This window comes from Mandrillus leucophaeus, unplaced genomic scaffold (assembly GCF_000951045.1).
Source record: "Mandrillus leucophaeus isolate KB7577 unplaced genomic scaffold, Mleu.le_1.0 Scaffold81, whole genome shotgun sequence".
Lineage (NCBI taxonomy): Eukaryota > Metazoa > Chordata > Mammalia > Primates > Cercopithecidae > Mandrillus > Mandrillus leucophaeus.
In genome coordinates this window covers 4,583,054-4,610,683 of record NW_012108808.1, presented here as the reverse complement: position 1 = coordinate 4,610,683, position 27,630 = coordinate 4,583,054, and the positions used below count along the sequence as shown (strand labels likewise).

General features: G+C 39.1%; 1 protein-coding gene across 1 annotated transcript in view; it reads left to right on the top strand.

Moving 5' to 3' along the window:
- Positions 1 to 27,630, top strand: part of SH3RF1 (SH3 domain containing ring finger 1) — a 178,297-nt gene that overhangs the window by 93,927 nt on the left and 56,740 nt on the right. Inside the window, exons 3-4 of the mRNA XM_011967797.1 lie at positions 24,142 to 24,417; positions 25,238 to 25,333. Of these exons, the coding sequence (XP_011823187.1) occupies positions 24,142 to 24,417; positions 25,238 to 25,333 (372 nt within the window). The remainder of the gene's footprint in view (positions 1 to 24,141; positions 24,418 to 25,237; positions 25,334 to 27,630) is intronic.

Here is a 27,630-nt window from a genome sequence, read left to right as displayed (position 1 = left end):
ATATTGGTTCATATGGTTGTATTAGTTTTTTCTTGCTGCTGTAACAGATTACAACAAATTCAATGGCTTAAAACTACACAATAATTTTATGAACTTACACTTTTGTAGGTCAGAAGTCTGACACAGGTCTCACTGGGCCAAAATCAAGGTGTAGGCAGGGCTGTGTTACTTTTTGGTGACTCTAAGGACAAAATATTTCCTTACTTACATTTTTATCTAGAAGAAATATTCTTTGGCTTGTGGTCCTCTTCTTTTGTCTTCAAAGCCAGCCAAGTTGCATCTGTGTGATTATTCTTCCTTAGTCACGTTGCCCTCTGACTCTCAACCCATCTGGGAAAGTTCCCTGATTTAATGGCCCTTGTGACTACAGTAAGCCCACCTGGATAAGCCAGGATAATCTTTCCATCTGTAAAATCCCGTTTGCCATGTAAGGTAACAGATTCATGGGGTCCAGGGATTGGGGTGTGGTCTACTTTGGGGGCCATTGTTCTGCCTAGCACACACGGGTAGGGTCTGCTATGCAATGTATTTTTCCCTGGACTTCCAGCATTTGGCAGGAGTTTTACATATGTGTTAAGCTATCAATGAAAAATCAGTAACTTGATATTACCTAAAACTCTTCCATACTACAAAGTAATTTTCAAGAGTACAGCCCATTTTGGGGGAGAGCGGTTTATATTGATCTGGATCTGATGGATTGTGCATCTAAGAATGGGAAAAGACTAAGACATTAGGGAATACCAAAGAAACACAAATTTATTGCACATACAGTCCAGGCCCGATTGGACTGGTTTTCCCAGACATTCAGGAGAGAAAGGCCTAAATCCCATAAATGTTGGCACCTCAGATCCCAGTTTATACCTCACCTAACCTGTTTTGGGACAGTACATTTGCATTCCCTTCACCTTCAGACTCCCCTTGCCCCACAGTATGTCAGAACCAAAGTTCCTGTGTTCCAGAGCCCTGTCACCCAGGTCTGGGCCCAGGTCTTGGCTGTGCTGCTAACCAGCTGTGTGACTGTGGGCCCTGAATGTACTTCCTCGTCCTGATGTGAAGAAGTTGGGCTAAATAATTCTTAAGGTTTTTTAGCCCCAAATCCCTGTGGTTCTGTGCCTCAAAACATAATAATGCTTATTTTTTTTTAATAAGCATAATTGCTTATTTTTTTAAAAGTGTATTTGTTTGTTTGTTTGTTTACTTTTTTGAGATGGAGTCTCACTCTGTCTCCCAGGCTGGAGTGTACTGGTGCAATCTCGGCTCGCTGCAAACTCCGCCTCCTGGCTTTAAGCAATTCTTCTGCCTCAGCCTCCTGAGTAGTTGGGATTACAGGTGCCTACCATCATGCCTGGCTAATTTTTTTATTTTTATTAGAGACAGGGTTTCACCACGTTGGCCAGGCTGGTCTCGAACTCCTGACCCCAAGCGATCCGCTCACCTCAGCCTTCCAAAGGCGTGAGCCACCATGCCCGACCAAAGTTCTTTTTTACTCTCAAGGATCTTGCCTGAGAGAACCAAGGCCTTTAACTATCACATATGTGAGGTGCATGTATATGTATAACGTGAGCATATATATATACACACATTATTATACATACACATATGTAAGGTTTTCATTCAAATATACAGGGAACTATATCTTTTAACTACATATAAGATCTTTCCTCTATCTTTTAACCTCTAAACTTTATGGAAACTTGTTTACATATATGCAGGCAACTTGAAAGCATTAAGATATTTAAAAACATTTGAATGGTTCATTTAAAAATAGTAGATCAGACAGTTAACACATCGTTGGAATGTGCCTAATTGTAAAACAAACATATAACATAGTTCTGTTAGACTAATTCTTTCAGTGATATGGACATACAGAATTGATTACAAGTGTTCTTTCATGTTTATTTAATATATTTGTATTGCATTTACAAATTTGTGTGGTCATTAAAATCAGTGTGGGGATAATTTCAGTGCTTACTTTTATAATAGCTCTTTGTTTCTGTTCTTGCAAGTATTGGCCTTTGCTTATTTGTCTTCTTACTTAATTAGAGAATGAAAAATGTCCCCTTTGGTACAAGTGGGTGATTATAAAGATTCTCTAGTGTACAAGCTGAGGAAATCTTTAGAAAAATGATCTTTGTTTTCTGAAAAAATTTGAAATTGAAGGACAAAAAGATAAGCAAAACCATCATGACAGGTATTCTTCTGTTTACCAGGCAGCTGTGTGTGCAGGGTTGACATCAGATGCCATACCATCCCTTATTTGCTTTGTAATAATTGAATTACATACAAGTGCTGTACTTAAAGATGGCTTATTATCCATCAAATATAAGTAACCAACAGTGCTTTGAAGAGTTGTAGGCTGGGGGAGGTGGCTCACGTCTGTAATCCCAGCACCAAAATCCCAGCCTCCTAAAGAATGCCATGGTGGGAGGATCACTGGAGGCCAGGAGTTTGACGTAGCGAAACCCTGTCTCTAGAACAACAACAACAGAAATTAACCAGGCACGGTGACATGCACCTTTAATCCTAGCTACCATGCCCAGCACAAGTGGTTTTAATCAAGGAACTGTATAAACTGGCCGGTGCAGTGGCTCATGCCTGTATCCCAGCACTTTGGGAGGCTGAGGCGGGTGGATTACCTGAGGCAGGGAGTTCGAGACCAGCCTAGCCAAAATGGTAAAACCCTGTCTCTACTAAAAATATGAAAAATTAGCCAGGCGTGGTGGTGCATGCCTGTAATCTCAGCTACTCGGGAGGCTGAGGCAGGAGAATTGCTTGAACCCAGGAAACTGAGGTTGCAGTGAACTGAGATTAGGCCAGTGCACTCCAACCTGGGTGACAGAGTGAGACTCTGTCTCAAAAAAACCAAACAAAACCTTCAAAATTTATGTCCATCTTAGTAAATATTAATATTTGTTCAGTTAAAATTAATATTTATTTTGTTCGGTTAAAATTGATCACCCATGAAAATATTCTAAAATCGTATTTCTGTTGTTGAACATGTAAGGTAGCTAGCATGCCTTACAGGTTTGTGTCACTGGCAAATTAATGTACCGTCATTCAAATTATTGATGAAAATGCTAGATATTCGAAAGGATGGACAGTTCCAGAGCTTAGGGGGCACATGACAGATCCATCCAGGCTACTCCCCATTGACTTGTTCATTCCTTTCACCAATGTCTTAGGGATCTTGGGCTGCTAAGACAAAATACCAGTCAGGGGAGTATAAACAACAGAGATTTATTTCTGACTGTTCTGGAGGTGGAAAGTTCAAGCTCTGGGAGCTGACAGAATCTGTTCTTGGTGAAATTTCTCATCCTGGCTTGCCACCTTCTTACTGTGTGCTCCATGGCCTTTCCTTGGTGTGTGCATGTGGACAGAGAGGAAGAGAAAGGAATCTCTCTTATGTCTTTTATTAGAAAGGCAGCAATCCCATCATGGGGCCTCCACCCCCATGACCTCATTCCCCGTGGTTCCACTCTCATAGTATCCAAACTAATTACCTCCCAAAGGCCCCACCTCCAAATACTCTCGCACTGGTTAGGGTTTCAATATATGAATTGGGGGGTGGGGGGAGAGGGAAGATACAAATAGTCAGTCCAAAATGCGTAAGTGCGTACAACTTGCCCCAGGTATGTATATAGGCCTGTGATTCTCTGTTGAACAAGACAAACAGTTTTTTTAGAGCTTATGGCCTAGTGGTTTTGGGTAGGTCAGTGCCTAGTAAAACTTCAGGTAGTGATAAATGTCATGAAGAAAACGAGCAGGGTAGAAAGTTCAGGGTGAGGAAGTTGGGTACTGGTTGGGTTGAGGCTATTGTGGGGTAATCAGGGAAGCCTTCTGAGATGACATTAGAGCAGAGACCTGAATGATGATTAGGAATAAGCCTATAAAGAATATTCTAAGCAGAAGGAAAAGTAAGAGAAGGATCCTGAGGCAGGGAAGAGCCTGGAGTGGTCAAGAAGCAACAACAAGGCCGGTGTACCAGGAGTAGGAGGTAGGGATTGGAGAAGAATTGGAGAGGGAGCCAGAGAGGTTAGCTGGGGCCAGATGATAGAAAGCCTTGGGAGCCACAGGAAGGAGTTTGTATTTCAAGTGGGAGGGAAAGCCATTGGGAGGTTAACAGGCAAGACTGTGGATAATAGGTGCTAGGGTGTCAATAGTGGCAATACAGATGGTGTTGACTTGGTTTGGGCTGGTAGCAGTAGAAGTTGTTAGAAGTGAACTGATGGGGGTTTGTTCTGAAGTCAAAGCTGGCAGGCTTGCTGATGCATTAACTGGTTGTGCGATGTGAAATAATGGGAACGGAGGCATCACGGGGAGGCCCAGTCTTTAGGCCCAAGCAACGAGGTGAACAGTGGGCTATTTACTGAGATTGGGGAAAACTGGTAGAGGGTCAGGTTTTGATGGGGGCAGGTGGAAACCAAGAGGTCTGTTTTGTACACATTGATTTGTAGACGCCTATTAGACATTCAACAGGAGATGTGAAGGAGGCCCTTGGTGCGCAGGGGAGAGGTTATAGCTGAGGTTAGATCTGGGAGACATCATTGTGTAGATCCACAGTTCTTAGCGCTTTATGTGAGAGTCACTAAGGTGCTTTTAAAAGTCCGTATGCTTCTGACCCAGCCCCAGAGATTTTTATTTAATTGGTTTGGGGTGGGACTGTAGAAAACTTTAAAAGAAGAAGAAAAAATGACTCCCTAGTTGATCCTAATATGCAGCCAGGGTTGAAAATGGCTTGTACAAATGGTTTTAAAAGAAGGAAACAGATGAGATCATCTTGGAAGTAAATATAGTTAGAAAAGAGCAAATGTCAGAAGATGGAGCAATTGAGAAAGAAAAACACCCAAAGGAGATTGGGAAGGAGATTGATACTGGATTCCCCTTTTGCTCAAAGTGTGGCTCCCTGGACAGCATCAGTATCACCTGAGGCTGTTAGAAATGCAGCCCCTCTTGCCCCACCCAGAGGTACTGAATTAGATTATGTATGCATTTAACAGGAACTCCAGGTGATTCGTGCCTTCATTAAAGCTTGAAAAGCACCTGTTTTGGCCTGGCACGATGGCTCACACCAATAATCCCTGCACTTTGGGAGGCTGAGGTGGGAGGATTGCTTGAGTCTTAAGAATTTGAATCTTAAGAATAGGCAACATAGAGAGACCCTACCCCTACAAAACATACAAAAATTAGCCAGGTGTGCTGGTACATGCCTGTAGTCACAGCTTTCGAGGGGCTGAAGAGAGAGGATCGCTTCAACCCCGAGGTCAGGGCTGCAGTGAGCCGTGATTGCACCACTGCACTCTAGTCTGGGTGACAGAGCGAGACCCTGTCTGAAGAAAAGCACTGGTTTTTATTGTGTTATCAGGATGGGGCTGCTTCAGGTATGAATTCAGTCACCATATGTATATGACTCAGGAAATTAAAATGGAAGAACTAGCATTAGCCACATCCTTAAAGTCAGGTATTTGGTAGTGGTGGTGTGTGGGTAGGGTGATCTTATTTTTCTAAAAGACTTGTTGAGAAAGAGGGTAATAGCCATATTCTTTTAAACATTTAAAAATCTTGTCTCTAATTAATGAAGTTTTCATAACCAAGGTTCTAAGAATTCATACATGGTCAACTTGCTACCCCTCCTCTTTAAAAGTAGCTTATTTAAAAAAAAAAAAAAGCTAGCTTGTAAATAGATAGTGGTTTCCACGTATTTCACAAGCTCAGTAAACTAACCCCTCTTGAATTAAGGGAAGGTATTTAGGCTTTTATTGTTTTATCCAGAGCTAACATGCGTAACCCTCCAGACCCCAGGATCTACAGCGCCTCAGGATCACCAGCTCCTCAGACGCAAACCCTTAAGGTGAAATCATACTAACTGAATCACAAGGTCTTGCAGAAGCAGGGATCATGATTGTAGTGACAATTTATGTCTTGTTTTTCATTTCCTCAATCATTGGACTTACTGTGTTCTTTTGTTACTTTTTTTTTTTTTTAATCCCAGAAGAAACTTAGCACAGCAAACTTGTATTCATTATAAGACATACAGTCTGAATAACAAGGGGGCACGGTGGGAGTTTTACTAATGTCGCATTTATATTTCGTTAAGGTGCACAAGTCAGTTATTTGGTGCAGCTGAATATCTTAACCAGGAATGGTTAGGAGCAAGTGGGAGTGGGACTAGGTGATGAGCAGAGACAATAGTAAGGGTCCACCTAGCTTTTCTTCTTTTCTTTTAAAAGTTGATCTACTATGTGGTTGGTGAAGAAAAATACAGAAGGCTTCAATTGCATTTATAATGCTTTATTTCTCAAGTCAGTTTGTGGGTACAATGGATTATCTTTTATATTACTACTCCTGTTTGTATGCCTTAATTATTTAGTAAACAAGATACTCTATAGCAAGTGTATTAGAATTTTACACACTCTATTCCTTTTTCTTACACATTTTAGTTTTAGAGTAATACCTGTTCATGATAAAAAATACATTACCTCACAGAAGATTCTAAAATAGAGAGCAAGAGTGTCCCTCTCTTCTCTCCTACCCTAGTCCTGCTTTCCAGGGGTAAGTGCTGTTACTGTTTTCCATTCTTCAGTTGTACTGGTTACCATTACATCGCGCCTTCTTCACTTGCTTTGTTCTAGCCGTGCTGGCAGCCAGTTGGTGGGTCTTTCTCTCCCAGCCCACCAACTAAAATTTCAGTCTCCTCTGGCAACACCCTCACCGCCGCCAACAATACCTTAGCAGCTATCTAGGCATCCCTCAATCCAATCAAGTTGACCCCTTAGTATTAACCATAATAGTTCACCCCTTGTCAACTTGGCCCCATACACATCTCCTTAAATCATACTTAATCTCCAAATAAAGACATTAAGGTCATAATTACACCTAAGATAATACAACTATACTTTGTACAACCGAAAATGCCCTAATCCTTAACTTAAATGCTATTACATGAAGTTAGCGACATTTAAATGCTAACATGAAGTGAAGTCAATAAATCTTTTTTTTTGAGCCGGAGTCTCGCTCTGTCGCCCAGGCTGGAGTGCAGTGGCTCCGTCTCGGCTCACTGCAAGCTCCACCTCCGGGGTTCACACCATTCTCCTGCCTCAGCCTCCCTGAGTAGCTGGGACTACAGGCTCCCGCCACTACGCCCGACTAATTTTTTTGTATTTTTAGTAGAGACGGGGTTTCACCTTTGTTAGCCAGGATGGTCTCGATCTCCTGACCTCGTGATCCTCCCACCTCTTGGCCTCCCAAAGTGCTGGGATTACAGGCATGAGCCACTGCGCCCGGCCTGAAGTCAATAAATCTTATGTTACATGATAAAGGAAAAAGAAAGGAAGTAAAATGAAGATGTTTTCTGAGTACAGCTGTATACATATATAGGCATATTCTTAAAATAAGGAGGAATTACTTATGACAGTTACAGTCCTCCTTTCTGTAACTGGACACATGGGTTTAGGCGGTGTTGATAACTGCCTTCTTCTCCTACTCATTCTGTATTCCCTTTGCCTTCAGCAAGCAACTAAGCTGGTCATGGTTTTTTACCTCGTGGGGTGACCCAAACTTTCAATAAGATGTTTTCAGCTCTTGCTTTCTTAGGCTTACGCAGTATCAATTTCAGAGTGGTAAAATTTAGAGTACTTCTACCTCCCACCTTCCTTTAAGCCTAACTCTTGGTTTTAGTTCAGTGTATTGTTATTTTGATATTGTCAGAGTTTATAACATTCTATTCTGTAGCTGTAATTAATTCCCCAAGTCCCATAAAAATAGCATTTGCAGTGTTATGATTATATAAACATGATTCACTGCAGTGTGGATGGAGAAGAAGCAGATGTAACCTTTTCACCAGACCCTGCCCCACCTCTAGATCCAGTGGATCTTTTTAAATAAAATTTCATTTTCTTCATCTCTTCTGGATCATATTGAGCCATTCATGTTTCTTGTATCACATTTCATCTCTCTAGGAGTCTTCTGTGGTTTTTTGTGAGGGGAATATTATAGGCTGGGAGATACTTCCTTGCATAATTGTTATATATTTCACTTGAAAGGCACAGGTAATAAAGTTTCTGAGATTTGGGGTGTTTGAAAATAATCAGTATTTTGTTCAGACACATATTTAACAGTTTAGCTGGCTGAGTTCTTCTAAATCCTGCTCCCTTAGAAATTTAAAGCCTTTTTTCTGCTGTATACTTTTCTCCTATATTACTATCAGTAAGTCAGGTTCTACTTACATTCCAGTACCAGGTAAACTCCTCTGACCCAAATCTTTTAGAATTTTTCACTTATCTTTAGAGTTTTGAATTGTAATGAGATGTGCCTGAATACGGTCTCTTTCCCCCTCATTAATCTGCTTAGCACTTAATGAGACTGTTCTGAGATCTTGGGTATATTAAAAGAGAAACAAATTAAACTCAACAGAATTTAATTGAGCGAAGAACAATTCAGTTCCCCCAACCATAATAGGTTCAGAGCAACTCTGGTGCTGCTGTGGTCACAGAGGATTCATGGACAGAAATCCTCTCCGATTCACAGAAAACAGAAGTGAGGTACAGAAACAACCTGATTGGTTACACCTTGGTGTTTGCCTCATTTGAACCCAGTTTGAACAGTTGGCCACCTGCGATTGGCCAGAACTCTGATTCCTACGAGAGTAGGTTACAGTTTGTTTGCATATCTGGTTAGGTTACAGTTCACTATGTATGGAGAAACTTAAATATAAGGAAGTCAAACTTTAGGTCAAACTTAAATATAAGGAAGTAGTTTTAGGCCAAAATTAAGTTTAAAGATAAGTGTTTTTCGTTCAGGAAAATTTTCTTCAATTACTGTATTTCTTTTACAGTTCTCCTCCTTATTTTTGTAACACTCACTTTAGATAAATATTAGATCTTTTTAGAGCTGTTTTCCGTATCTCTGAACCCTTGTGTCATTTTTCAGCTCTTCTTTTTCCCTATGTATTGGGATAATACTTGACTTGTGAGGTAGGTCACCACCTTAGTCTTTAACCCCGTCTTATATACTTTTCAAGCCAGCCATAGAATTTTTCTGGTTCCACCTGTTTTCATTCTTCTAGAAGTTTCTGGTATGCTAATAGATGTTTTCTCTATCTTCTAGAACTGGTATGGTTTTATTTAAAATACAAAAGCAAACTTTATTAGGAGGGAGGGCACTCAGACAATGAAATGCATGTGTTTAGCCCGCCACTGCAAAGTATTTGATTTAGTTTCTTCCTTTGATTTTCTTGCTTATCCTATATAAAATGACAGTAAATACAAACAGACATCCATGTCAGTGCCCTGACCTTCTGCTTGGTTGGTATCTATAGGCAGGTACCATACAGGCCACTCTACTGATTTCCTAAGAGAGTTCCTTAAAGTTCACAGACTGACAACTCAAACAGAGGGTGTAAGACAGGAGTGGAGAAACTTCCTCCTCTGTCTCAGGATTGTCTAGGGGGTGGGAAGAAGAAATGCCTAGAGGGAGGGATTGACCTAATTCATTTCAGTAAACATGCTTGCTCTATATAAGGGTCAGTACTAGACTTCGGGTGATTCAAGAAGGCAGAACAGACCATTCCTGCCCTCAAAGGGTTTACAGTTTGGTCAGATTTATTGATAGTAACTACTTATACATAATAAAAGGTACAATGAAACCACCAGGGAACTACAAATAAATCCTTCTGGGCTTTACAAAGAGGGGATACATCTGTATTAGGGAATAAGGAAGGGACTGGAAGGTGTATATTATAAACGTATCTTGAAGAGTGGCTGAACTTCTGGCAAGTGGGCGTGGGGTCTGGGGAAGAGGGCTCTTTGAGTAGAGAGAGTGGCAGAGAAAAGTCCCAGAGGTAGGAAAAGATAGACCACATCAGGGGAAGCACAGGGCATCAGTTTGGTTAGAATATTGGATATTTATTAGAGAAGAGCGTGAGGCATTTGAGAAAATAGTCTGAGGTCATAGTATGGGGATCTTAAGTGCCAAAGAGAAGGATTCGAATTGCGTTTGAGGGAGAAGGAGTAAGAAAAGTTTCTGATGAAACTTTTGTCATCAGATCAGACACATGCTCTGATGATGAGAGTTGTATTTCAGACAGATTAGATCAGACAGATGATCTGATGATAAAAGTTGTATTTCAGGAAGATGAATCTGGCAGATCTATATAGGATGGAATGAAGGAAGAAGTAGCAGAAAAGTAGTCTTTTAATGAGCTGATTCTGTGCTGTGTGTTGCGCCCTCAGGATTTGAAGATGAATGAGCTCCAGCCCTGCCCTCATGTAGCTCACAGCCTGGTGAACATGTAAAATTAGTTGCTTTGCCTAAAAAAAATTTAGTTAAACAATTTTCAAAAAGCATACATTTTAATATACTAGCAAGATGTTTAAAAATAGTAATTTAATCTGTTGCCATGACCAAAAGTATTCTGATTATTAATTTTCTCATCTTAAATTTTTCATTAGTAGGAATACAGCTACCATGCCCTATTACCTTCTTAGTATACATGAAATGCTTAACAAAAGCAGTCTCAGATGCACACATGGGCTCTTGCTTGATTTTCTTTGCTATATATTTAATCATCTAGAAGCAGAAAAAAATAATGTATCATTTTAATATAAATGGTTTATTTTGGTTGAAAACACCTGTAATTTATATTCTATTTAATTATTTAGAACAAAATAACATTTGGATTTGGGCTTGCTGCGACTGACTTAGTAAACCATTTCCCTTTAAGTTGTTCTCATTTCTTATTTTTGGTGATCAATATACTTGAATTGGAAGACTTTTTTTTTTTTTTTTTTTTTTTTTTAAGGAAGCCTCAATAAAACTGCCCATTATCTGTTGGTAAAATTGTTCATTGCAAATGGATATTACTTTTTCCAGTAGCAGTTCTTGCACAGTCGAATAATGGAGAAATTAGAGTGTAAAGGCAATTAGGATCTTCTAGTAACACTTATTTTAGTACCACAGAATATTTACAAAGTATTTTTAAAGCATTATTTCCAAAGGACCTAGCTACTCAGGAGGTTAAGGCAGGAGGATTGCTTGAACCCAGGAGGTCGAGGCTTCAGTGAGCCCTGATGACACCACTGCATTCCGGCCTGGTTGACCCTGTCTCAAAAGAAAAAGTCAAAAATAACAGTAAATTTTGATTAAATAAAAAATTTTTAAGTGGTTCAAAGATCTTCCTTCTTCTCTCACCTTTAAACAAAACCAGTTTTCCATGGATGTCTGAGTTTTTATTTTTATTTTTTATGTTTTTTTTTGAATCAGAATCTTGCTGTGTTGTCCAGGCTGGAGTGCAGTGGTGCAGTCTCAGCTCACTGCAACCTCCGCCTCCCGGGTTCAAATGATTGTCCTGCCTCAGCCTCCCAAGTAGCTGGAACTACAGGTATGCACCACCACACCTGCCTAATTTTTGTATTTTTAGTAGAGAGAGGGTTTCACCCTGGCCAGGCTGGTCTTGAACTCCTGACCTCATATGATCTGGCCGCCTCAGCCTCCCAAAGTGCTGGGATTACAGGTGTGAGCTACTGTGCCCGGTCTGTTGTTTTTTTAGTGAAAAGACTTAATTATGTTTTAAAGACTTTCAGCCTACCCTATAGGGTTCACAGGATTGGTTTTATATCCTTGTAATAAGTTTATTTCAAAGTAAGAAGATATTTTCCTGAAGTAATTATTTAATCCTTACTATGTAAGCTTCACATTTAATTGACTAGAAGGATGCTCCTTTGAAGAATAGTAACAGTAATACACACATATTATGTATTACTTTTTTGACAGCAAAAATAAGGAGATAAAAGGCAGCTTGGTTTGTCTGATCACGGCTGAGCTTGTTTCTACTTTTCCTAATGACATCGTAGAAGGTCGTGGCAGACTTTGGAGTATTGAAGCTGACTTGATTTGATTCTGTAGGCGAATTCATATTCTCATTTCATTTTCTTTCCAAATGCCTCCTCTCTGCTCACTCTCTCACACCTTATCACTATCATTATTCTTGAGATTCCACCCCTAAGAAACAAAGAACAAAATCATCAAGAACAGGAAACTTTTTCTCTCAAATGATTTGATTGCCAAAGAAATCATAGATTACTAGAGATCATCAGTCATAGTCTGTCCCATTGCCTTTGGGCAGAACCAAACGTGTGAGACTGTTCATTTTTTTAAAGTCTCCAGTGAAAGAGATATCATAATCCATTGCAATATTTAACAACCCTCTCTGTCAGGAAATTCCTTTGTCCACCTTAAATAATGCATGCATGAGTTTAAGCCTGTATTTTTTTCTTCAGCAAATTCCAATCAGACTTACTCTCTTTGTGTAAGACCTTTGCATGGTATTTGAAGACTTATTCTAGAATAACACTGCTGTACTAATACATCTCAGTTTCTGCAGCTTTTCTGTCAATATTTGCCAACACTTTTATCATCTTTATCGCTGTCTACTGAATATGCCACAGTTCTCTGTCCCTTTTGTTTATGGAATTCAGAATGTATCCTGGACATCTAGTGAGAGACTGACTGGTGCTAATATAGGGGTCAGATTCTAGCAGTGACAGTACATTATGTACAATCATTTCTGTTCTGTGATTTCCTTTTGGAAAAGTAGACATCTTTATGTGCATTAATCTCCATACCTCTGAACTTCAGATTTCTTGTTTTTCTCATTTTGCCGTTCTCTTGAGTGCCAGTGTGGCTTGTTATTCATTGTGATAGTTTTGCTTTTGTTTTTGTTTTCAGAGGTGAGGTCTCACTCTGTTGTCAAGGCTGGAGTGCAGTTGCACAATCATAGCTCATTGCAACCTGGAGTTCCTGGGCTCAAGTGATTCTTCCACTTTAGCCTCCTGAGTAGCTGGGACTATAGGCCTGTCCCACCATGCCCAGCTAATTTATTTTTAATTTTATTTAGAGACTGGAACTCAGCATTTTGTCTAGGCCGGTCTCGAACTTCTAGCCTCAAGATATCCTACCATTGGCCTCCTAATGTTACCTTAATATCCTTTGGTATTGAGGCAAAATTGGTATGTGTGAATTACAGTTCTTAAGTGTGTGCTCTAATAGGTTTTGATACCTTTCTACACCAGGATAACTAACACCTCAGTCAAGATATAGAGTATATTAATAGTCTCAGAAATTTCCCTCACACCTCTTCACTCATTTGCCCATCTCCTATGGGCAACTACTGTGATTTCTACCAAAATAGATTTGTTTCACCTATTTTTGAATATTTTATAAATTTAATTATATAGTATTCTTATTTTTTTCACATGTGTCATTAATTCATTTTTTGAAATAGTTAAATAGGATTCCATTTATTCCCCTGTTGATGGACATTTGGATTGTTTTCAGTTTTTGGTATTATAAATAGTGCTGTGATGAGCATTTTTGGACAAATCTGGGTGTGGATGTATATTTTCGTTTATCTTGGGTTAATATCTAAGAGGGGTAGATTGAAGAGTAAATGTACATATAACTTTATAAGAATTTTTCAAACAGTATTAGACCCCCCCACTAGCAATCAATGTAAATTCTAGTTGCTCCACATTTTTTAGAAAATTTTCTGTTGTCAGTCTTTAAATTTTAATCATTCTAAAGAATGCATTATAATATATCATTGTGGTTTTATTTTGCAGTTGCCTGATGGTGTTGAGTAACCTTCCATGGCTATACAAACATCTTCTTTTCAAGATGTGTATTCACATCTTTTGCCTGTTTTTATTTTTTAATGTTATCAGTTACTTAATTAGGTTCTTAAGAAATTTAGAGCACCACTTTGTGAGGATAAATTTTGTTTGTCAGGGCAAACACAGATTACAGGTAGCCCTGGAGCTGAGGAATGGTTTTGATTTTTGTTAAGATTTATGAGTCCACAGCTTTCTGATCAGCCTTGCACTGCTCATTTCTCTTTTTCCATGTCGAAGATCTCACCTTCTTGGTATCTGGGCTTCTGCAGCTGCCTCTTCTTGAAGTAAGGATCAGTAAGATGTTTTGGGATTTTTACATTACTAATATCAATTTTGATTGAGGTGGCAATGACAAATTTCTGATATGTTCTTCTAGAGAAACTTGATTGAGGACCAGAGATCTAGTCACAAGTAACCAGCCAGTAGTCAGCTGCTCCAGAAAAACCATCCTCTTGCCTCTGTGGCACCCAGTGAGGATGATCAGAATGGTTCCTGGGGTGATGCTGGCTCACAGTTTCTCACGTGGTGATTGAAGGGTTTTTGCTGTGGCTCAGCAGCTTTTGAGACACATCTTTAGTGAGGATAATATCTAGGCATTTTGCAAAGTTTAACCACCCAGGTTACCACCATTCTTCTCACAACCAACTGGTTTTGTAATAGGTGCAAGAACTTTCTCCTTCTTTTTCTTTTCAACCTTACATTTAGTGGATGAGTACTTCCTCTTGTGCATGGCACTTCTGGAATACATAGCAGGTGGGGAATATCTGCCAATTCCTCTAATAAGGATAGGATTTTGGCCACAGTGTGACTTCCCCTTCTTGGGGATTTTAGCCTTGAAGTTACCCCTTTTCACCTTACTACCAACATCAGCCTTCTTGGCTTCAGGTTTCTTCTCTTTAGTATCCAGCTTCTCAACTTTTTCACCGCTATCTGGCAAGATGGGAAAGAGCTTTTGCCTGTTTTTAAACCAAATTGTTTGTTGGTTAGTAGGAGTCATTTTAATTCTGGATTTGAGTCCTTTGTTTTATATATCTATATATTTTTCCCCCCAATCTGTGGTTTACATTTTTATTTTCCTCACCTGTCTTTTGCTGTTTAACCTAATTTTTCAATTTTGATATAGTCAAATTTGTCAGCTTATGGTTAATTTAGGCTTTTTTTCCCTCCCTACACATCACTAAGATAATTTATTGTTTTCCCCTATAAAACTTACAGTTTTAGCTTTTATATTCGAGTCTGGGATTCATCTTAAATTAATTCTTGTATATGGTGTGAGGTAGGGGATCAAGATTCATCTCCCTCTATAACTTAGGGGCTCCTAGTTGTTCCGAAATAATCTTTTGAAAAGACTTTATTTTCCTCAGTTGAATTACCTTGACGCTTTTGTCTGGTTGTTCATATGTGTGTAGGTCTGTTTCAATATTGCTTTAATTCTGAAACTATGGACTATCTTTTACATTTAACCTTATGTTTAAATTATATGAGCATCTTCTCTCCAAGGTATTAATGTAAACACTGGACAAAACTAAAAACAGGCAATTGAATTTCACTGAGGCCTTACCTGACTCCCCCTCTTTTTTTTCTCTGAGACAGAGTCTCGCTCTGTCACCTTGGCTGGAGTGCAGTGGCACAATATTGGACTACAGGCATGCGCCACCATGCCTGGCTAGTTTTTTTTGTTTGTTTTTTGTTTTTTAAGAGGTGGAGTTTCACCAGATCACCCAGACTGGTTGTGAACTCCTGGCTTCAAGTGATCTGCCTGCCTCAGCCTCCCAAAGTGCTGGATTTGCAGGCATGAGCCACTGCATGTGGCTGTTATCCAACCTCTTTAATACTAAAACATGTTCTCACACACCCCTCTCCCTTTGTATTTCTGAATCTCCCTACCTTCCTGGATTTCTGTAAGGATTAGATAAGATGCAAGCAGAATTCCTGGTACATGGTCATTCCTCCTTGTTTAGTCCTACGCCCCAGGGTGAGGTTGGAGGCCTAGGGCAGGGCAGTTGCAAGAGAAGGGCAGATTTTTTGCCAGGAATCTGTTTTTCAAATAGGTAGAAACTTGACCTTTTCCCAGGAAATAGTCCTCATCCTGTGATGAGTCCTCAAGATGGTAACTCAAGTTACCACAGGGAATTTTCCCAATAAATATTCCTGCTCTCTGCAAAATACTATTATAATTATTAAACATGTGATAAAACAGAAAACAAATATTCAGGGCAATGAGTGACATGAACTTCTTGCATTTTACTTTAGTGACTGCATTCTCAATAGCTATTTTCCCTTGGAGAAATTCATAAAATTTGTTTTCTTTAATGATGTATCTGTCAGTTGGGTACTCCCTTTTTAAGGCCATCTGAGAGAAATGCTATATCAACTGCATGACTATTTCCTCATAACCACCAAATAAGTTTATAAGGAAAATATTTATTTGCCGTAGTTTGCTACATAATTCGTTTCACATTTTTCAAATGCCAGCCATTTGTTTAGTATAAGACACTCAACTACCCATTTCCAGAATGGACTATGTTTTAGTTCTAGTGTCTAGAACACAGTGAAGTTAATACCAATTCGCAGTGCTTGCTCACATTTCCTCAGGTTTTTCTGTAGCACCTTAGTGTGCCCCAGGTTTCCCAGCAGCCTAGGAAATGGTAATAAAAATGTGTCTTTCAGCATTTCTGTACCTCCCATGTCTCAGAATCAAGTGCCCACCACCTACTGTATACTTGGGAGGATAGTTTCAAAAAGATGGATTAGCAGTCTACCATTCATGAGGAGTTCCCAGAGACACATAAATACGTGTTTGTATATATTTTGCAATTTGTGTAAAGCTGTTGAGCCTGTCAGTAGAATCATCTTTTTAGTTGCTTTTCCTTTAGATGTGTTCTTTTTCCACTTACCTGTCCACACCTTACCACTCAGTCCACTGGAGATAACTTTTGTTCTTTCATTTATTTATTCAGCAAGAATTTTTCACAGACACTGAGGTAGGTACTCATGATACAAAGATGCGTAACACATAGTCCCAGGTCTCCAGGAGGTTACAGTCTAGCCGAAAGAAATAGGTTGTAAACTGAGTGAGATAAGGGCTGTGATAACAGTATTCATAAGGCACTCTAGGTGTACATAAAAAGAGCAGCACGTTCTCCAGACTTGGGTAGGGGAAGTTTGGGAGAAGCTTCCCCAACAAGGCAATGCCTGGGCTGGGTCCTGATGGACAAGTAGTGACTTTCACATCTGGGAAATAGAGACTGTCCTTTTGACCCACGCAAGAATCAGATCATTGATCTTGGCCTTATTTACACCTGATTCCAAACAACAAAAGCGGTCATCCTAGGCAGACATAAAAATCCAAATGAAAGAAATGCAGCATAATTGTCAGGCGCATGATGCATATACAAGGTAGGGAGGTGGAGGGAGAAATGGACTATTCTCGATGAATATTGGTGGAGGAGAGATGGCATGTATGAAGTTGGAGGTGATGACAGCAGACTGGATTGCTTGCTGAGGGTGGAAAATATGAGGTGGAACGGACAATCCAAATGGAGGGCCATAAACTCATGATTTAGACCATTAATGTGATTTAAGAGGTAATTGGGAACTATCTCAGATTGTAAAGACATAGGTGATGTGGACAAAACCGTGTTTCAGGAATTATCCTTGTTACTGTGGTTATAGTTTGCTGGTTTTCATCCTACCTCTCTCTTTTTTCTCTTTTTTCTGCCTCCTAAATATAGGTATTTACTAAGCAATGCCCCTTAGCCCACTTTTCCTGCAACACTGTCTTTTAAACATGCTCCTGAGTGCCCCCTTAGGTTCTCCTGTACTTGTAGGAGAGGAAAATCCAGGAGGTGGGACAAAGGGATTTCAGTTTGTTCTCTGTATTTTAGTTTCTAGAAAAAAACATTTAATGAAGAGTCTAATAGCATTTTTTCATTTTTAAGTTTGGAAAACTCTGTTCTTCATTTTTTTTTTTCTGGGTGTTTGAATATACTCTTGACTTCAGCTAAGTTCATTATGCAAATGATTAATTAATGATGAGAGTGCAGCCCAGGGAAATTGGTAAGAAAGCTGCTTTATCTACTCTCTTTTATCTCTAGTTTTTTTATTTTTCTCTCCCTCTACCTTGCCCCCGAAACCATTAATGCCCCCCCTCCCAAAACAGCAAGATTGCTGGAAACTATAATTGACTGATTGCTGTTTGGTCAAGAGCTGAGTGAGACACTCCATTAGGGTTGGTGGATTGGATTGCAGGAGCTGACTAAGGAGAGGATGGAGGGTGCGGAGCCCACAGCTGAGCATGAGCAGGGCAGCAGACAGCACAGAGTGTGTGCTGAGGAGCCACCAAGCACTAAAAAAGCCCAAAGGCTGGCCTTGGTCAGCCCACATTCTTGACCTAGTATGGAACTGGAACCAGGTCTGGAATAAGGAGGGAGGCTGGCTGGCTGCAGAGTCTACTTCTGGAGAAAGCTGAAGAAATGAGTATGCAAGAAAAGGGGACACTGGGATAGTAGAATAAGGGCAAAAAGAATACATGTGAATGAAGAAACAGTTTTGTCTTCATTTCTGTTTATTTGCAACTGCCATCCTCAAAGTACTGGTAGATTTGATTAAAGTTAGTATGAGTAGAAAATTTTATGTGGTGAATTTGGGGTAGGTAGGAGGTAGAAGATTAAGAAAATGATTGTCAGATAAAAATTCCCCAGCACAGTGCTTTCCAGAAATAAATGTTAAAGGAAAGAACAAATGAAAGATGGACGATTGTTGAATTATGGGATTCTCAGTCCCTTCTGATGTTACTTTGGAAGAATAAAACTTTTAATATTCGTCTTGGCCGTCATTGAAGTTGAAATATTTCAGGTGATGACCAAATCATATTTGAGTGATTGTCTGACGTAGATATCTTGAGAACAATACTTAGGTGTTATTAACTGTTAAAGAATCAATATTTTCATGAAATACTGTTATTTTATCTTGACAGATATTTTACTTTGTAGGGAAAAACCAACATGTTTTTTGTTATATGAAAGACATTCTTTTTTTTTTTTACTTTTTTTTTCTGGGATGGAGTCTCACTCTGTTGCCCAGGCTGGAGTGCAGCAGCACCATCTTGGCTCACTGCAACCTCTACCTCCTGCCTCAGCCTCCCAAGTAGCTGGGACTGTAGGCGCACCACCACCATGCTAATTTTTGTACTTTTTATAGAGATGAGTTTTGCCATGTCATCCAGGCTGGTCTTGAACTCCCTAGACTCAAGTGATCCGCTGGCCTCAGCCTCCCAAAGTTCTGGGATTACAGGTGTGAGTGAGGCTACCGTGCCTGGCCCAAAAGACACTTTTTAAAAATTATTTCTTCCACCCATTTTTGTACTCTCTCTGTGTGGTACTTTCTATTACTGTGATTTCTTTGTGCCTCAGTTCTTTCTGGAAAGTTTCTGAAAGTCAAGTTAAAATCAGCCAGAGTTGATGCCAATTTAGATATAACTGAGTTATTAAATTATACACATTTTATAGCTGTTCCCACTACAAGAATATCTTCTAGATTTTCTTTTTAGTAGGTCATTGAATCTTTTTTACTTTATGGAGCAGTAAGAAATGCATGAAGGAATTTGAATTTAGAGAGGCTGTCTTGCATGTACATCTGGGTATTGGCATTTAGAGTCTATAAAATAAATTGGCAGTGAATGTTTTATTTACCTGTTAGAATCTCAGATCATCAAAGTAGCGTCTTGCTAGATATATTGGAATAAAGCTGATGGTATGGAAATGGAAGTCTAAAGCATTTAATCAAAAATATTTATATACAGATCACATGAGGATTTTAATATCATAAAAGATAACCTGTATATATGATTTGGAAACAAAAATTAATTGAAATGTAAAGCTAGCCCACTATCATAGTTATTTTTTTAATGAACAATATAGTAGATGTTTATCGAAATGTATTTTAGTTGCAGAAGTATTGTAACAGTTTGCCTGTCTAAATTGCCAAGCTTTTTGATAAAGCTGGCAGTGTGAATGACAGCCGCAAACCCAAGGTTAGACTGCAGAGTCGGTTTCTCTTTGGCTTTCTTTCCTTTTAAACCTCCCTTTCATGTGTAGCCAAGTGAAAGTCTCCAAGTGAAATGTAAGCTCTGTGGATCCTTGGGGGCCTTGGCCTGATGAGAGGATACAGAAGAAAAGCAGCAGTTTGGAAAGCCTGCAGAAGGCTTGGAGGGCAGAGGGCCCAGTGATGACATGACTCTCAGACCTTTCAAAGGAGATGAATGAGAGGGCAGTGCCTCTATGGGCTCTGGACATATTTTATCCACAGAGTAGTCCTAGGCTATCAAACCAATTGTTTTGGCTTTATCTTTCAGATGTTGCAAAAGGAAAATGTGCTCTTTTATTGCTTTTCCAAGTCGTTTAACCGTTTATCCTTAATCATCTGCAGTCTGTGTGGGAATAAGTCTTTCAAAGATCACTGAACTTTGCTTGATTTAAAATCAGAGTAGAATTCATTTTATTTAATGTGGGAAGCCTTCTTTTCAGAAACTTGACCCAAACTGGCTTTCTAGCCTCATAGAATTTAATTGAAAAAGAATACCATAGAAAAACACAGCCAGATGCACAAATGCTTGTTGATGGGTTAGATTGCCATAAGCTTTATGAGTCTTTGTGGTTACTGATCATTGAAACAATTTTAGCAGTCAAGATTTAGCAAGTGGGGATGAATTAATGAATTTTAAGTTGCATCATGGAAATGTAACCCTAGGCTAACCATAATGTTATCATAGTAAGCTTTCTCCTTGCCACTGGTCTATTAGAATACTTGATGATTTTGGGAACAAGTAATAGATTTGTTTTGTGGAAAAGTTAATAAGTCCATTAGGCCACTGGTGTGTGGAAGTGATCTGTAAAGAAATAAATTCTTTCAGTTCCCACATCAGCATATCACAAAAGAACCATATTGCGGGTCATTTGGAATTTTACAGATCTCTTCAAGGAGCAGTTCAGAATGGTTTCTAAGAGTGCTAAATCTGTATCTTGGTGCATGGGTTTGGCTGGCATGGATTTGGACAGAGTGGGCCAAACAGAGCTAATTGAGGTGGGGAAAAAAACAGGCCATAATGGTGAATAGAGTTATTTGTCACTGAGTTTGTAATGGGATTTTCAATTAATTCATGCAGGCTTCCAATGCCTTACATTAGCCCTGTCAAGATGAACTACAGCCACATCTAAAATGCCATCCCCTATTAAACGGTGCATGTCAGTGAATTTGTAATTTCTTCTGTTCAACCAGAAGATGAATGGATTCTACTCAGAAAACAAATGTGTGCTTCAGAAATGCACATTTCGAAATCCTGAACACTTCCTAGGAGGAACATTCGTTGCATTGTTATATAGTGAATATGTATTAAAAATGTAATTGCTATGTGAATTCATCTGAAAGGGAAAGCATCCAGCTGTGGAGAGACAAATACATTGTCAGGTGCCCCATTTCACTGGTAAAGAGGCTTTTTATACTGGGTAATGACGATGATGACAATGATGATGGTTCACACATGTAGCACGTACTGCCTACTGGGTCATTTAAGGTGTGGCTTATATACATGAATTCGCTAAATCCTCATAACAACCCAAATGAAGAAAGAGGCACAGAGAGTTAACTTACCCCAAATCACACAGCTAGTAAGTGGGATTCACACCCTGCAATCTGGCTCTGGAGTTTGTGCTTCCAGCCAGTACCCTATACTGCCTGATCAGAGTCTCTTTAGCTATTGTACAAGAGTTTTAATACAGTACTTGCCAGTTCTCTCTCCTTCTCTCTCTGTCTCTCCCTCTCTGTCTCTCGATTGCTGTGTTTTACTATTATTTCCTCAAACCTATTTTTGGAAATATTGTTGAGCTGTGATAACTAGCCTTGAAGAAATACATAATATAGTGGAGAATATAATGAGGCATCTATGAGGGTAGAGAAAAATTAGAATCCTTCTTTCCCCAGAGTTGGACACTAATGTAATGTGACCAAAGTACACAGCGTTGTGAATGACCAGAGTTCCTGGTGGGCATTTCCTTTCTGGGCACAGCAGAATTGCTTACAAGAGTAGGTGAAGGCAGGGTAACAGGAGTGACGCCATTAGAGGCCAGATCTTAAGACAGAGTCTGAAAGTCAGAGGTCACAGGAGGGTGTCATTACTCCTGGAAGGCTCAACCCATCTTCCCAGGACATTGGCCTCTCAGGGAAGTTCTAACTAACCAACTACAACATCACATGGACAAGCCAAGGCAAGATGATTGCCAATAGCATTTTGAGAGCAATAATTAATATTCCTAAATAAATGTTTAGCAAAAGCAATGTGGCTTATAGGTAGTCCAGACTCTAAGTCTCTAAGTAGAAACCAAACTAATTTTTGAAAACTGTGTTATGAAGTTCTGTTGCCATCAAGGGTATAAAACTTTGATCCACTTTTTACAGGTTGGGGGGCAGACAATGATATAAGTAATGCTAACTATATTGCTCTACTTCATTGGAAACATTAAACTTAAAAAATATTCAACTAGTTGAGGCCTGTGCTTTGCACATAGCTGCCTGCCTGCCTGCCCACTTCATGTCCATTTTCCACACTAGTGCCAGACTGATCTGTCCGGCACATGGTACTTAAGTCTGTTTGTGCATTAAACACGTGAGTGACTTATCATTGCCAGAAGAATGTAGCAATCAAAACTCTTTCATATGTTTTACAAGACCCTCCATAAACTGGCCTCTGCCTACCTCTCCTTTACATTCCATAATTCTTATCCAGGAATACTGCATTCTTTATACTCCCCAGTCCCTCTGCACATATGACTTCTTACCTCCAGGTCTTTGCTGGTGCTGTCCCCTCTGCCTGGAATGCCCTCACTTTTCTCTTTCATTCATTCACTACAACCTTGACAACTAATTCCTGTGCATCCTTTAAGTCTTGGCTCATGTGTCACTTCCTCCAGGAAGTGTTTCATTTTCCTACTCACCAAACACCAGAGACCGATGTTCTTTGTCCCCATAAATGGTGTGCATATCTTTATCATTACATTTATTACACTGTATTATTATAGTTTTTACTGACATCCTTTAAGAAAAGAACTGTCTTATTCTTCTTTAAGTCGTCAGCACTAGCACATTGACTGGTAAAAAGTAAAAGCTTGGGCCGGGTGCAATGGCTTATGCCTGTAATCCCAGCACTTTGGAAGGCTGAGGTGGGTGGATCATTTGAGGTCAGGAGTTTGAGACCAGCCTGGCCAACATGGTGAGACCCCATCTCTACTAAAAATGCAAAAATGAGTCAGGCGTGGTGGTGCATGCCTGCAATCCCAGCTACTTGGAAGGCTGAGGCATTAAAATCACACGAACGTCGGAGGCGGAGGTTGCAGTGAGCCGAGATTGTACCACTGCACTCCAGCTTGGGCGACAGAGCGAGACTCTGTCTAAAAAAAAAAAAGTAAAAGCTTGATAAATGTTTTCTGGATGAGTGAATAAATAGAGACTCCAAAAGCAGGAGCCCTGTAATCTTGTTCAGGGAATTACTATAGACCTGTTGGATTTGCCACTTATCTCCTGAATCAATGATAGGCAGCAGCGCCCAGAGAGGTCAAAGATCTTAAAGTGACAACTGATGCTCAAGATTGGGCACCCCCAATGCCATTGAAAAGTATCATATTAATCAGTTGATGACTAAATTGCACTGGTGGTTATGCACACGATTTTAAACTTGTCATTTAAAACAGTAATACCATGCAGGAACATTAAATTCCTCATTTCTTAGCTTATCAGCCTAACAATGTGCTCTCTTCCAGGAAAGAGCAAAGTTGAATGATTTTAGACTGTAAAAGACCACAGGTCTATACACTTACAGATTATAAACTTTGGGAGGGCAGGGACTGTGACTGACTCACTCACTGCTGTATCCAGACTCATGCACAGAGTAGACCCTCATTAAATACTCGTTGTGCCCACATTAAAAGTAATATCAGGAAGAGATTTGCCCAAAAGCCAAACTCTGATTTTTATCAACCAAGCTTAAAAGCAGTTAGTAAATTAATAAATTTGGTTGAAATTTTTCCCTTCAGTGTTTATCATTTATCCTGATGAATAAAGTAGTTAATGTAGGAAATTAAGCTTGTTTTTTATGAGTTCTTGAGAGGCAGACCTGGCAGTCATGCTTTCATATACTGATAACCTCGAAGAAACAAGGCAAAACACCCACTAAGTTAAACTTAAGAATAGAAGCCTAAATCATGGCTGGTGCATGGGTATTGTACTGTTCTTATGTCACTATGGACAATTGTTTTGTGTTTTCTGTTTATTGATAACACATATATGTTGTTTTTGTATGAGATGTTCTTCAAGGGGTACAGTGTGGATTTGACCTTGACTTTAAAACAATGACAATGCAGCTATATTTTCAGAGACATTTTAGGACCATTATTTTATAAAAATTCATCCCTCTTTTTTTTTAAAGGGTATACCTCAGTTACCATGTGCCAAAGCATTATACAACTACGAAGGAAAAGAGCCTGGAGACCTTAAATTCAGCAAAGGTGACATCATCATTTTACGAAGACAAGTGGATGAAAATTGGTACCATGGGGAAGTCAATGGAATCCATGGCTTTTTCCCCACCAACTTTGTGCAGATTATTAAACCATTACCTCAGCCCCCACCTCAGTGCAAAGCACTTTATGACTTTGAAGTGAAAGACAAGGAAGCAGACAAAGATTGCCTTCCATTTGCAAAGGTAAAGGTAGAATGCACTTGTTTTCTGTTTGCCAGCTCTACCTCTGTACCCAGATAGATAGAAATATAGCTTGTGTTGCCTTTTGCAAAAAAATACAATAGTTTTGTGTGAACTATCTCACGATGCTTCTGAAAATGCCTAGAAGCAGTCTTTAAGTCACAAGGAAGGTAATTTTATGCACAGACTTCTTATATGAAAGATTATTTTGGTTGATGCTCTATGTGGTATCATTTTCATATTTAGAGTCTGAATTTATTTCTAAGCCACTTTAAAGGGTGTATGCACCACTCAGGGATTTTAAAGTACTGAATTATGAATAACAAAATGAAATGTCATTACTTTCATATTTTATATGTAAATTTCTTTGCCTAAAAGCATACAGGAATATATCTGCCGAATTGATAAAATGGTTTGGAGTTTTAAGCAGAATATTATGATTTTTATGGAGAAAAGCGGTAGGATGTACATTTGAGTAGGCATTTGGTTTATTTTCAGAAAATGAGAAGCATCTGAGAATCAATCTAAAACAGAAACTCGGGAGGCTAGGGTAGGTATCATTTGAGGTTGCAATTTGTAGATCTTAACAAAGTTAGTGGCCAGCTCCCTTGCACAGGAGTTCATAGCTTTATAACAGTTGGAAAGGACACCAGGTGGGCTGGTAGCTACCATTTAATTCATTAAAACATTTAATCCACGTACTAAAGATATGTCATAGCATTTTTATTCTTGTACTCTTTAAAACATGAGTCTCTTTATTGAAAAGGAAAATTAAATGATAAGCTTAATGATCAGGTAGATTAATGATTTGCTGTTTCTTCAGGATGATGTTCTGACTGTGATCCGAAGAGTGGATGAAAACTGGGCTGAAGGAATGCTGGCAGACAAAATAGGAATATTTCCAATTTCATATGTTGAGGTAAGTTAATCTGTAGAAACTTGAACTGTGTTAATATTCAGCTTACTAAATAAATCTTACTTATGCAATTTGAGTATTAAGAAGTCCTCGCAACAAAAAGCACCCCGAGTGCCCTGTTACAGATCACTGGACAGATCAGGAAGAATTCCTCCATCCTATCCAGCAATTATTGAAGACAGTGAGATACTTGAAACACTTTACTTTTTCTCCCTGCTAAAAGCTTTCCTATGTCTTGTTAAATGTCACTGTATGCTTATTGTCAGTCACCTACACTATTTCCTGTTTATTCCATTTGCTGGCTTTGGTGGGAGTAGAAAGCTGATAAAGTTCTTAAGTAAGATGGAGATAAGTGTATTTGTTTATTTTTTACTTACTTCTTTGGTTACTTGCAGCATCAGCAGAACCAGAATAGTGATTTGCAAAGTAGGGCTTCAGTAAACATTTGTTAAATAAGTCAATGAATCTTCCTCCATCCCATCCCAGCAACTACTTAGCCCCCTTTCCCTTTTTAAATCAGCTTTGCTTGGAAAGCTTGTAGCCAAGCTTGACATAGTAAAGTCTTTTTAGAGAGTATGTGTAGTCACATAATTGTATTACTTTAAGAATAATACAAGCAGAACATAAACAAAGAAGTTACAATTCATAGTAAACTTTCATTATATCATATATCATAAACTAAATGTCCCTTGGGAATAAGAATTTCTTGCTGAAAATAAAATCGAAGGCATTTTCAAAGAATGTAGCGTGGCCCAGACAAACCATTCAAGGTTAGTTGAGTCCATGGAAGGCTTCTGGTAAGAAGTAAGGTCTTAGTAGATATCTGTGTGATGGATAAATAGGGGTTAACCAAGAGAAATGGAAAAGGTATATTTTATGGCAGAACATCCAGACAGGGAGACCAGCATGTGCAAAAGCCAAAAAGTAAGAGAGAGCACAAGATTGTTTGGGGAATTGAAAGTAATCCGGTTGTTTAAAATATCAAAGCACGTATCTTAAGCATGTAAAAATGAAAAACCACTGTCACTTATTTTGCAATCTTTTTATCTGAGGCATTTGTTTTGGCATGAAAACTAAAATGACAAGCTGTATCATTGTAGCCAGCACTCAGTTTCCTCCACAGAGAGTGAGATTGCCAACGTTTTCATAAAAAATCAATTTGACTACCGTATAGCCATGGGAAAGTAATTCAAACCATGTATGAGTCTTGAATTTTATCCATACCCTTCAGATGTTCCTGTTTATTGAAATATTTTTTCCTCCTTTGAAAGCAAATAACAGAAAAAAACCAAACAACCCTTAACTCACAGGCAGTCCTTCCTGTACATTATGAATATATTCTAACTGTGGATCATGGAAAACTACAAGCACTTCCAAGTATTTGAATAGTTACACTGAAGAGCATGGGTAAGCACAGGATTAATAATAAAAACCTGTCTTTACTTGTTAGCTATTATCAATATTACATGCTGATACTTGGTTTGTGATACATGAAAAGGGATTACTATATTTTTGTTATTGGGCGAGTATAGAATTGTGCAGATAGGCATAAAAGATCCACCCATGGCAAATCCAGAGTCACTTCAAGTCACTGGACTCATTAGGATTATTTACTCTGACTTAAGTTGGAAAGATAAACTTCTGCCCAAGTGGAAAGTATTTTCAGTTTTCTGCTTCTTTTCTTTCAAATGAGCATTTTCTTCACTTGAACCAGAATCTTGCCGTTTGAGATGTGGCAAACAAGTTGTCTATCTTTAGGAGCCTATGAACATTTCTTTGATGTCAAGCCATCAGATTGAACTTCCTGGTAGGGAGCAGAGCATCTAGGGATTAGTGACACCTGGTGTAGCCCTTAGGGGAATAAAGTGGAGGCAGATTTCAATGCAACCTACTGAAATTCAACTATTTCAATAATGTCAATTGTCTTACAGGGCATTCTTAGCTGTGGTAAAGCAAACTATAGGAATAAAAAACTGGGGCTTTTTCTTAAGTAATGGTCTTTCTCTAGCTCTGTAAACCTATTCATATTTGCCGCACTTCATGGGCCAGACAATCCCAGTATAAAAACAGGCTGCATCACAAAAATTGGTAAATAATTCTCTTATATCTTATAAATAGACATTTAAGTCTCTATCAGTGTTAGGTATTTTGCTTTTTTGGTACAATCCTGCCAAAAACTCTTATCTCCCAGAAGTTTTGAGAAGATTGAATGAGATGATGTATCTCCAACTGTCTGACACCACTATGTCTTATGCATAGTGGTTTGGAGCTCAGATTAGACCATCACGCCTAGAGGGTAC